The 13,048-nt window shown below is 45.5% G+C and overlaps 1 protein-coding gene across 1 annotated transcript in view; it reads left to right on the plus strand.

Moving 5' to 3' along the window:
• Positions 1-13,048, plus strand: part of BUB1 (BUB1 mitotic checkpoint serine/threonine kinase) — a 62,897-nt gene that overhangs the window by 12,711 nt on the left and 37,138 nt on the right. The window contains exons 6-8 of the mRNA XM_070734647.1: positions 4,204-4,286; positions 7,545-7,597; positions 11,253-11,449. Coding sequence (XP_070590748.1) covers positions 4,204-4,286; positions 7,545-7,597; positions 11,253-11,449 — 333 coding nt within the window. The remainder of the gene's footprint in view (positions 1-4,203; positions 4,287-7,544; positions 7,598-11,252; positions 11,450-13,048) is intronic.

Below are 13,048 nucleotides of genomic sequence, written 5' to 3' on the forward strand. Positions count from 1 at the left end.
ATGGCTCCGGGTGCCATCGCTGCTTTAGGGCTACATTTTTACACTGGTAGACTTGCATAAGGCACAGTACCCATTAGCTTCATTCCACTCAGCTCAGAAACATATAGATCTCCCAGAATTTGGGGAACACAGAAAGGATCAGCACTTAGGGAATTTTTCTTGCATGATTTATCGTAAATTATTTGTATATTTAATTTATTTGATTTAATTCAATTTACAAGCCATCTCCAAACGGACTCTGGGTGGCGTACAACAATAAAAACAGTAAAGAATGATTAACCCACCCACCCCAATTTAAAAACATTCATCTTTCTATCATTCATCACTTCAGGATGGAGATGCGTGCTATTGCTCAATGGCCCCAGGCCTGGTGGCAAAGCCATGTTTTTAAGGCCTTTTGGAAGGCCAAGAGGTATATAGGATATAAGACTTCAAGAGTTACAGTAATTCAGCTCCTCCAATATTAATATTCTTTTTTTTAAAGTAACTGTAATGCTGGCATTATTATGCTTCTCTTGTAGAGAAACATTATATTGCGTCTACATTATTTATCTTCCATGCAATTGTATCCTTAAGAATCTGTCTCTGCAGTTTTCTTGGCATTATAATTTGTTTCATAGATTAAACTTCTAAAAAAAATTGATTTTTCCTTTCTGTCCAATTCCAATTTGTTTCCCTTTTTCTTGGCATTCTCTTATTTGGATGTACTTTTCTTTCTGCTCAAAATATCTGTTCCTGTCCAGTTCTCACACTTAGTTTTAATCCCCAGCATCAGACTGGTGACCTTGCAGATGATTTAGCCCACTTAGCTCAGTGTCTGAAATCCATAGTAAAGCATCTTGAAGTATTATCTGGGTTGGTTTTTTTTTCATTTATAGATCTCAGCAACAGGGCAAAATAAATAATTACCAAGGCGTTTTTCCTAACATTGTACTGAAATAGCCTATTTTACTGGTATTGCTTGGAGTTACCATAATAGCATTCTATTAATTTCATATTACATCATGTTAATATATGCGCAGAACATTCCTCGTTTATCAAGGTTGTGCACACAGAAATGTTTACTGAGAGTAGTTATGACTAATTATTCAGTCACACACAGATACACTAAGGTAAGTTAAAGTTTACTTTAAGAAATAGCACAATCCGATAAACAGTCCAAGTCATACACGTAATAGTCAGAATAACAATCCAAATAATATCAAATTACAAAGTTTGCTTACCAGTTGCTTATGACATCAAGCTTAAACACAGTTTAGCTACAACACATAACTACAACATATAGAATGCAGAGAGAATGCAGAGCAAACTAATAGAGAGAATTACAGGGAGAATAAACTATGATCTCTGTTCTGTCGGGCTCTCTGGTAAACTTCTCCCAAAAATTCACAGGTACAAATTTCAGACACACACGTTTGAAAATTCAAACAATGTTCTTTATAATGAAAAGTCACTTAAACTAAGCCCTCTTTTGGTATAGCAAAGAGCACTTGTTTCCAAACAAACTACAAGTCCCTTATCAGTTCTGTGATACTTAGCTTGCAGCTGTGAGGTAATTCACAGTCCTTCCTCTTTCACAAAGTGAAACACTTTGCTCTGGTTTAGTTTCAAAGCGGGGAAAAATCAGCACACAAAAGGTCAAAGTCAGTAAAGCAGTCACGAAACACTGATCAGATAATCCTCCACAATGGCCAAACCCACAGGCTGCTATTTATAGCAGCCTCACTAATTACCACAGCCCCACCCAACCACAGGTGGCCTCATTTTCTTTTATAATAATCTCTCAGTTGTTGTTGCCTATGCATTGCTATCCGCATGCGTGGCTGTATCAGTAACTCTTGTTCTGAATCCAAGGAGGAGCTAGATAATTGATCTCCTTCTGAGCTGTCTGCCACACTCTCCTCCTCCCTGTCACTCATGTCTTCTTGGTCAGAGAAGCCTTCATCAGCAGATTCCACCGGGGACCAAACAGGCCTGCAGCATGTGGATGTCTCCCCCACATCCATAGTCCTTGGGGCAGGGGCTGGGCCAGAGCTAACCACAACAATCTCTAGCTCCCTCTTATGGCAGTCTGCAACACCACCATCCAGTCAGACACAGGTCAATTAAAGTTATATACATGCATACACATTGGTTTATATATTGCCAACTCAACCTGTTGGACAGAGTCCTAACAGACCAGATTTTATATTCTTGGGCACAGAGTGATTTGGCATTGCCTCTTTCCTAGAGAGAAAGTGACTAGCACAAGGTCATGCAGTTAGTTTTGTGTCTAAAGTGGGATTAGAACTCGCAGTCGCCTGGTTCTTACACTGATGCCTTAACCACTAGACCACGCTGATTTGCCATTGTGTCCACTAGATAGCTGTTTTTTGTCTGATCTTGAATGCTTCCTGCTTCAGTGTGTAATTCAGGTAGTCCTCAACTTACAACTGTTCATTTAGTTAGAGTCCATTTAGTTACAATGGCACTGCAACACGGGCTCCTTGCCATTTTTCACACACATCTTTGTAGCATCCCCATGATTATGTGGTCAAAATTTGGCAATTGGTTCATATTTATGACCAGGGATGAAATGCTCCCAGTTCACTCATGCCTGTCGGTAGTTGGAGAGCCCGTCAAAAGGGAGCGCAAGGCTCCACCCACCCACCCAGACACCGCCATTTGGGTTCTTTTATCCTCTGCGCATGCGCAAAGAATTCCGTGCATGTGCAGAGGGTAAAAGAACCCAGATGGCGATGTCTGGGCGGGCGGGCAGAGCCTTGCTCTTCCTTCGCAACCAGCTTTCCAACAACCCACAGGCACAAGCGGTGAAGGGCTACCAAAATTTTTACTACCACATTGTGGGCGTGGCTTATGCAGGACGCCCTGCATTTTCTTTCAACATCTTTCAGTGCAAATTGGGTGCTCTGGGGTGGAGCTCCATTGGGTGCTCTGGGGTGGAGTGATTCATTTAACAACTGAAGAAAGCAACTTGGGCGTCCTCCTCGATCCACAGCTCACATTAGAGAAACATCTTTCAGCTGTGGCGAGGAGGGCATTTGCCCAGGTTCGCCTGCTGCACCAGTTGCGGCCCTATTTGGACCGGGACTCACTTCTCACAGTCACTCATGCCCTCATCACCTTGAGGCTCGACTACTGTAACGCTGTCTACATGGGGCTACCTTTGAAAAGTGTTCGGAAACTTCAGATCGTGCAGAATGCAGCTGCGAGAGCTATCACGGGCTTTCCTAAATATGCCCATGTCACACCAACACTCCGCAGTCTGCATTGGTTGCCGATCAGTTTCCGGTCACAATTCAAAGTGTTGGTTATGACCTATAAAGCCCTTCATGGCACCGGACCAGAATATCTCTGGGACCGCCTTCTGCCGCACGAATCCCAGCGACCAGTTAGGTCCCACAGAGTTGGCCTTTTCCGTGTCCCATCAACTAAACAATGTCATTTGGCGAGACCCAGGGGAAGAGCCTTCTCTGTGGCGGCCCCGACCCTTTGGAACCAACTTCCTCCAGATATCAGAGTTGCCCCCACCCTCCTTGCCTTTCGTAAGCTCCTTAAAACCCACCTCTGTCGTCAGGCATGGGGGAATTGAGACTTTCCCTCCCCCTAGGCTTATAAAATTTATGCATGGTATGTTAGTATGTATGATTGGTTTCTAAATTGCGATTTTAAATTAACTTAAATGTTAGATTTGTTTACATTGTATTATTATTGCTGTGAGCCGCCCTGAGTCTACGGAGAGGGGCGGCATACAAATCTGATTAATAAAATAAATAAATAAATAAATAATAAATAAAATAGGGCAAAAACCACTTTAACCAATATCGCAATGTAATGAGGTTGCAATCTAAATCTCTCCTTGTTTAAAAGGTTTAAAATTTTCTCATTTGTGTTGGCTTAACCTGAAAAGGTGAACATAGAGAAACATAGATTCTTCTCTAAAATCTACTTTAGCTTTCTGTAATCTTCCTTGGGGAATAGGCCTTACCTGGCTCTCTAGGTGCATTTGATAACAACTGCCAACATCCTTAGCCAAAATATCAAGCAGGTGTGTCAAGTGTAGATAATAAAGTTGTAGTTAGAACATCTGGAAGGCCTTGCTAGGGTAAAATTGGTTTTGAAATTTCCACCGTTTTGATACAATGTTACTTCTGATATTTGGTACCCAAACCTTTCTACATCTAACAGTATATTTTTCTATAGTTGGTGTTTTGCAGCCATGTAATCCTCAGCTGTCTAATCAGCTGGCTTCTAAAAATGAACCAGCCTGTTCCTACCAAAGTCAGGTAACTAAAAATAAAATCTATTATTAAATATGCCATGGCATTAAAAAAAACCCCTGATTTATACATGCATTTTTCTTTGTTTATTGTACAGCTATAGATGAAGATCTGATATGTTTTATGTTTAATCAGTTATGATTGTGATGTTTTCCTTTTACATTTTAATGGCATTAAAATATGTCATTATTCTAATTAATTACTGTTTGGAATTCTTAGATGGTGTTAAGACTTAGCTTGCCAAAGCATTACCAAATATAACTTTTCCCATTTGCATGTTTTAAAATGTCCACATCAAGAAACAAAGTTGGCCGAACATTTATAGCTCTGCCCTGTCCTCACCACATCACCAGATGGCTCTTTGAAGCCTGCAGGCAGGTTGGGATGCTACGTTTTGTCCCCACCCAAATAGCAGCTGCCCACCCTTGGCCTAAAACATCATTACCAATGTTTTTTCTAAGTTTGGATATCCCGAAAAAACCCTGGCTGTTCAAAAGAAACTGCAGCCATTTAAGAGGAAGGGAGAAGAATTGCAAGTTAAAAGACTTCAGCTAGAGTCCTTTAGAACTTCATTTTAACACAGATGAAAATCCTTTTCTGAGCTACAGTCTTGAGTTCCCTGCCAGACAATAAGACAAGGCTAAAGAACGCTGGGGCTTAAAAATTCAGAAGGGCCACAGGGACGCCCAACTCCTTGTGTGAATGCCTGAATATGACTAATGTGATGTGGGGTATTTTTGTGATGAAACTCTCGCAAACACAGTGCTGTTTCAGCATGCCGAGATCTTCTTTCAGTAAATTCTACCTGCCTGAAACATTTCCCCTTTAAAAAAAAAAAAAAAAAAATTATTTATTTTTTTACAATATAAAGACTCACAACATAAAAGAAGTGTTTTGTGTATTGTGCCCACCACCAGACAAACATTCATACCCCCTCACCAATTCTGAAACATTTCCCTACCATTTAGAGCAGTGATGGTGATCCTACGGCATGGGTACCACAGGTGGCACGCGGAGCCATATTTGCTGGCCCATGAGCTGTTGTTGTTGTTATTATTATTATTATTATTATTATTATTATTATTATTATTATTAATTAGATTTGTACGCCGCCCCTCTCCGAAGACTCGGGGCGGCTCACAACAGTAATAAAAACAATATAGTAATGGAACAAATCTAATATTTAAAAACATATAAAACCCTATCATTATTTAAAAAAACCAAACAGCACATTCATACCAAACATAAAACAAAGTATAAAAAAGCCTGGGGGAAAGGTGTCTCAACTCCCCCATGCCTGGCGGTATAAGTGAGTCTTGAGTAGTTTACGAAAGACAAGGAGGGTGGGGGCAGTTCTAATCTCCGGAGGGAGTTGGTTCCAGAGGGCTGGGGCTGCCACAGAGAAGGCTCTTCCCCTGGGGCCCACCAAACAACATTGTTTAGTCGATGGGACCCGGAGAAGGCCAACTCTGTGGGACCATATCGGTCGCTGGGATTTGTGCGATAGCAGGCGGTTCCGGAGGTACTCTGGTCCAATGCCATGTAGGGCTTTAAAGGTCATAACCAACACTTTGAATTGTGACCGGAAACCGATCGGCAGCCAATGCAAGCCACGGAGTGTTGAAGGAACGTGGGCAAATCTTGGAAGCCCCACGATAGCTCTCGCGGCTGCGTTCTGCACGATCTGAAGTTTCCGAACACTTTTCAAAGGTTGCCCTAGCTCAGCTCCAACGTGCATGTGTGTGCCAGCCAGCTGATTTTTGGCTCGCACAGATTCTGGGAGGGCATTTTTGGCTTCCAAAGAGTCTCCAGGGGGATAGGGGAAGGCGTTTTTACCATCTCCCGGCTCTAGGAAAGCCTTTGGAGCCTGGGGAGGGTGAAACACGAGCCTATTGAGCCCACCAGAGGTTGGGAAACAGGCTGCTTCCGGCCTCCAGGGGGCCTCCGGTGGGTGTGTGAAGCTATTTTTGACCTCCCCAGCATTGAATTATAGTTGTGGGCACTCGCACATGCATAATAGCACACATGCACGCTTTTTCGGCACCCGAGGAAAAAAAGGTTTGCCATCACTGATTTAGAACAAACCTTTTGGCAGCACTTTCCTTCTTGATTTTTAAAGAAACACTACACCTCCCAACTCTTCTTTAAATGAACACCTGTATAACGATAACGTATATAGTACAGTAATACCCCGGTTATTGCGTCCCCGACCATTGCGAACAGGGTAATTTGCGATTTTTCAACCCGGAAGTCAAAACACCATCTGCGCATGTGTGCCCTTTTTTTCTATGGGCACGCATGCGTAGATGGCGCCCGGCAGATCAGCTGCTGGGCGGCTTCCCTGGGTCTTCCCCCTCTTGCTGGCGGGAGGGCGAGCAGCGGGCATCAGCAAGGAGTTTCCCCACCGCCCACGTAAACTCCTCGCTGCCGCCCGCCCTTCGCCCGCCCACGCCGTTCATTCTCTCCGCTTTCGAGCTGAGTCCTGAAGCGAATTCGCTCCAGGACTCAGCTCGAAAGCGGCGACAGCCAGCGCGGAGAAGCCGTTCGCTGGCGCTGGCTGTCGGCGCTTTTGAGCTGAGTCCCGGAGCGAATTCGCTCCGGGACTCAGCTCGAAAGCGGCGACAGCCAGCGCGGAGAAGCCGTTCGCTGGCGCTGGCTGTCGGCGCTTTTGAGCTGAGTCCCGGAGCGAATTCGCTCCGGGACTCAGCTCGAAAGCGGCGACAGCCAGCGCGGAGAAGCCGTTCGCTGGCGCTGGCTGTCGGCGCTTTTGAGCTGAGTCCCGGAGCGAATTCGCTCCGGGACTCAGCTCAAAAGCGCCGACAGCCAGCGCGGTGCGGCTGTTTTAAAATGTCGCCGCCGGCATGGGGGGCTTGCCAGCACCCCCCGGACCCCCAACCCGGGTTTGGGGGGCTGCTAGGAAGCCCCCCATGCCGGCGGCGACATTTTAAAACAGCCGCGCCGCCCCCAATCTTCGGCTCCTCGCTAGCGCTGCGGGAGTAAAAACACCATCTGCACATGCGCAGATGGTGTTTTTACTTCCGCAGCGCTACTTCGCGAAAACCCGCTCGTTGCGGGGGGTCCTGGAACGGAACCCTCGCAACGAGCGGGGGATCACTGTATATAGTAGATGCTTCATTCACTTAGAATTTTAAAAAGTATCCAAAGTTTGTGTTCATTCTCTCTGCCTCTAATTTTAAAAAAATTAAACCAACCTTGAAGTCTTTGCTAGTCTTCATTTTGAACTTTTATGTTATTTTTTTTTAGAATTTAAAGAGTTCTGAATTATACCCTATGATCTGCATGGGACAAGAGAATATGTAAGTAATCAGTCTTTTAGGGACAAAGTGTTCAGTAATTATAGGTACATTCATAGTTTCACCATTAGTTCCTTGTATAACCCAAATCTGGTATGTGTGAACGGACATTTTGCCCATATGTACTTATTTTTGGAATCTGGGGGAGCAGTCCCAATGTTTTCATTGAATTTTAGCTGAGGAAAACAATAAAAGTATGTATTAGGAAGGGGTCCTATCAGAGTTTTGCAACGTGACTAGTATTATGAGATAAACCCAGGAGCAAAAGACAGTACACAGCACATTTAGATAATTAACAGTGGTTGATATATAACTAAATCTATCTATCTATCTATCTATCTATCTATCTATCTATCTATCTATCTATCTATCTATCATCTATCTACCTACCTACCTACCTACCTACCTACCTACTGTGTTCCCTTGATTTTCGCGGGGAGGTACTTTCCGAGACCGCCCGCGAAAGTCAAATTTCCGCGAAGTAGAGATGCGGAAGTAAATAGTACACTATTTTTGGCTATGAACAGTATCACAAGCCTTCCCTTAACACTTTAAACCCCTAAACTGCAATTTCTCATTCCCTTAGCAACCATTTAGATTATTACTCACGATGTTTATTTATTAAAGTTTATTAAAAAAATATTTATTAAAGGTGGATGAAAGTTTGGCGATGACGTATGACGTCATCGGGCGGGAAAAACCATGGTATAGGGGGAAAAAAAAACCAAAGTATTTTTTAATTCATATTTTTGAAAAATCTATCTATCTATCTATCTATCTATCTATCTATCTATCTATCTATCTATCTATCTATCTATCTATCTATCTATCTAATCTCATCTCATCTCATCTCATCTCATCTAATCTCATCTATCTTTGGAATCTGGTCTCCCTAATTCCAAAAACTCTTGCTTTTGGAAGGCTGCTTTGGCTCCTGTCGCCCAGTGCATACTTCGCGGTTGGAGGGGTTTTCCCCACCCTGCTCTTCCCATTACAAAATTTCCTGTCCGGAGAACCACATGGATCCCATTCCTGGCAGCTGAACTGCTTGCTCAGGATTGGGGAGCGTGGATCCCCCTATTCTTTCCCCCTACCTGGGCTCCCCTCCCAGCCCTTCCACACCATGTGCGGAGAAAGGCGAAGAAGCCGGTGGTGGGGAGAGAGAGGGGGGAAGGCACGAGATAGGGGGTTCCTCCATGGCGCAGCAAGCTCCAATCCACCTCATGGTGCCAGCCTTAATTACCGTACGCCTCTCACGTAGTGCCCCCTTCGCCAAATGAGTTCCAACCACCTGCTTCATGAATCAGGCTCTGACTGAGGCAGCAAAGGCGCAGGGGCCTTGCTGGGAAGCCCAACAATGTGTTTATGAGATGGCAGCACCCAGGAGGACTGAAGAACTGCGTCTATGTCAGACCTTGCCGCGAGAAAGCCAGGCTTCCAACGCCTATGGCTATAGGTAGGAAGACGGAGGCGTCTGGGGAGTGGAGCCTATGGTGCCAAGTCTCCCTTCTTCCCCCATGAAAATCATCCCCCACCCCACCCACTCCAGTTAAATGTCTATAGGGTGATAAGGTTTGTTTTAAATGGATAAAAAGATCTGTGCTGCGTATTATCAAAATTCAAGTGGAAGTGAGAACAACTCTGATCCTGATGCTGGTAGGCAGAGGCAGAATTGGTTTTTTGGGTTTTTTTCCTTACCCAAAAGTAAGGTACTTCTTATACTCCTAAAAATACAGTGTGTGTGTGTGTGTGTGTGTGTGTGTGTGTGTGTGTGTGTAAGTAAGCTACTGCCTTAAAGGCAGACTCCCCAGGTTCAAATCCCAGTAAGGGTATGGCAAGCTGATGAGAGCAAAATAACTTGAAAAAGATCTTTACAGTGGTACCTCAAGATACGAACCCCTCGTCTTACGAACAACTTGTGATATGAACCTGGGGTTCAGAAAAATTTTGCCTCTTCTTATGAACTTTTTTCGAGTTACGAACCGGCGTTCGGAGACTGCTGGGAAGCCGCGCGGCTGTTTTAAAAGGTGACAGCCGGGCGGCGGGGCTTCCCAGAAGCCTCCCGAACGCCGGTTCGTAACTCGAACAAAGTTCGTAAGAAGAGGCAAAATTTTGCTGAACCCCGGGTTCGGTTCGGGAGGTTGCTGGGAAGCCCCCCAGGCCGGCTGCGACCTTTTAAAACACCCGCGCCGCTTCCCAGCTGTCTCCCGAAGCCGATTTAATTAAGTTCGTATCATGAGGTATTACTGTACTAGCCTCCCTTCCTTTTCATTATCAGCAAAAATATATTAAAATTATACACACGCACACAAACAAACAAACACACACACCACTTATATAGAGACACCTCTTAAAAGGGTAACAGTCTTGTGTGGGCCCCATTAGAGTCTTAAATTGGCAATGTCAAAATGCTGAATCATTCCTATTGCATAAGCTTACATTGCATCAGCTTTACATCTGGTCAGCTCTTAAATCACAATACCTTAAAAAGAAATGAAGAACTCTAACCCCTGCTATAGGCACTTCTGTATAAGAGTTATTTTATTCATTATAGCAGTCATTTTGAATTAACACCCCCCCCCCCCCCAATCTCATATCTGTTCAAGTTTTTAATCTTTCCTAAGAAGCATACTAAGCATATTGCCTGTCTTATTTTTAATCATAAGAAAATTACTGGTCCAAATCAATAGGTTTAGTGTGTGTGAATGGGTTTGGGGCCTTGATTTCCCATGGCTTATGTCCTGTGATCTAACTACTGATTTATTTTTTTTTAAAAAATAGCATTTCTCAAAATATTTATATTACTTTATTGATTGGATAGAAGAGTGATGGCGAACCTTTTTTCCCTCGGGTGCCCAAAGAGTATGGGCACGTGCTATCATGCCTGCCAGGGTGTCCACACCCACATTTCCACCCTCTTATGGGGGGGGGGATTCATCTTATACTCTGAAAAATACAGTACTCTAGACACTGGGGAGTGCCTAGTGCCTTCAGTGCCTGGGGAGGGTGAAAACAGTTTCCCCTGCCCCCCAGAGGCCTTCTGGAGACTAGAAATGGCCTGTTTCCCAACTTTTGGTGGGCCCAGTATGCTCGTGTTTCTCCCTCCCCAGGCTTTAAAGGCTTCCCTGGAGCCAGGGGAAGGTAAAAATGCCCTCCCCCATTCCCCCAGAGGCTCTCTGGAAGCCAAAAACACCCTCCCAGAGCCTCCGTGCAAGCCAAAACTCAGCTGGCCGGCACACACATGCACGTTGGAGCTGAGCTAGGGCAACAGCTCGTGTGCCAGCAGATATGGCTCCAACGTGCCACCTGTGGCACCCATGCCATAGGTTTGCCATCACTGGGATAGAACATTGCATGTGCTTAAGCAAACTCTTAAAAACCCACCTATGTCGCCAGGCATGAGGAAATTGATTCTCCCGGCTGTCCCGTTTTATGCATGGCTTGTTGAGTTGTGTGATTGTTTTTAATAAGGGTTTGTTAATGCGTTTTGTTTTTAAATATTGGATTTGTAAACTGTATGGCTTGTTGGAAGCCGCTCCGAGTCCTCGGGGAGGGGCGGCATACAAATCTAATAAATAAATAAAATAAAATAAATAATTGCTTGCTGTGTTGCTTCAGGTTCTGCTACAAAGGGGCCTAAATTCCTTTTTCTCCCCAGGGAGAAACCCAAGTACATCACCACCATTTCCAAGTCGGAAGTTGTGCCAGTGCAATCGAGTCATGCTGCCCTTGAGCAGAATGTGATGTATGACAAGGCTCTTCTTGTTTGTGAAGGTTCTGAGCTGTGCTTTGAAGAAGTGAGAGCCAAAGCATATTTGAAGAAGGCCGAATATTTGAAAAGACAAAAGGAATTGGGTAATTACTACAGTTTAACTCAGTTTCATGAATTCAAAACGGGGGACAATGCTTCCACGTGTGCTAAGCCAAGGTAGGTGTCAACACCCCAAATAGCATCTGAGAAATAAATCAGATTCCAGTCCAATTCTCTCACATGAGGTTCGATTTATTATCAGAGCCATGTTGGTCACGCTATTGCCATTCCGATACCAGCTTCTTTCCAGTCCTCCACTCAAGTTAAGGTTCATCCTACATCCCCACACCCACAAGTTCATCATGAGGACCAGTCCGAGTGCAGGGATTCCACTGGCTTCCTCTTTTCTTCAGCTGATGCAGAACAAAAGATGACCTTGGATTCTAACAAAGAATTTTGTTGTGGCTAGTAACTTTCCCTCTCATTCAACTACCCGTCCCAATTCCCCTAATACTTTGCTACTGTGGCAGGCCAAAGCCTCTAACTCCACAAGATGGCTTTCGGCCTGACAATAGGATTTAAATGAGTTTTGTGGAAATCAGATTTCAGTCAGTGCTGCATAGGTGGTCCTTAACTTACAGCCCGGACCAGAATATCTCTGGGACTGCCTTTTGCCGCACAAATCCCAGCGACCAGTTAGGTCCCACAGAGTTGGTCTTCTCCGGGTCCCGTCGACTAAACCAGCGTTTCCCAACCGGTGTGCCGCGGCACACTAGTGTGCCGCGAGACATGGCAAGGTGTGCCGCCAAGCTCCAGCTGGGCAGGGCGCTGCCGGTACTTCCGTCCTGGGGCTCCCGCTCGCAGCTGTCCCCCGGCTCCTGCTCGATGCCGCGGTTTTCGGCGCTCTCCTGCTGGGCCCCAAAGAAGGAAGGCAGGAAGAAGGAGAGCTCCATTCTTCACGCCTTTTTCCCGCCTTCCTTCTTTGGGGCCCAGCAGGAGAGCGCCGAAAACCGCGGCATCGAGCAGGAGCCGGTTGACAGCTGCGAGCGGGAACCCCAGGACGGAAGTAGCGGCAGCGCCCCGCCCAGCTGGAGCTTCTCTGGCGTCGACGGCAAGTGTCCTTTGTGGCCCAGCGGGAGGGCACTGGCGATGGGAGCGGGGGGGGGCCCGCAGCGGTCACAGGCAGTCGCAGGGAGATGGCGGCGGCGAGAGGGAGCGCTCTCTCTCTCTCTCTCTCTCAGCTGACTGCAAGCGGGAGCCCTGACGGTGGCGGTTGGATGTGCTGCTGGACGTCGTACATGCTGGCGCTGCGGGCCTGGCATATACGGTGTCCAGCAGCATGTCCAGCTGCCGCCGTCAGGGCTCCCGCTTGCAGTCAGCTGAGAGAGAGAGAGAAAGAAAGAGAGACATATAAGAGAGGCAGAGAGAGAGAGAAAGAGAGACATAGCAAGAGAGGCAGAGAAAGAGAGACAGAGCAAGAAAGAGAGGCAGAGAAAGAGAGATAGAGAAAGAGAGAGAGAAAGAGACATAGCAAGAGAGGCAGAGAGAGAGAAAAAGAAAGAGAGACATAGCAAGAGAAAAAGAGAGACTTAGCAAGAGAGGCACAGAGAGAGAGAGAAAGAGAAAGAAAGAGAGACATAGCAAGAGAGACAGAGAGAGAAAGAAAGAGATAGCAAGAGAGGCAAAGAGAAAGAAAGAGACAT

This window comes from Erythrolamprus reginae, chromosome 1 (genome assembly GCF_031021105.1).
Source record: "Erythrolamprus reginae isolate rEryReg1 chromosome 1, rEryReg1.hap1, whole genome shotgun sequence".
NCBI classification, from domain to species: domain Eukaryota; kingdom Metazoa; phylum Chordata; class Lepidosauria; order Squamata; family Dipsadidae; genus Erythrolamprus; species Erythrolamprus reginae.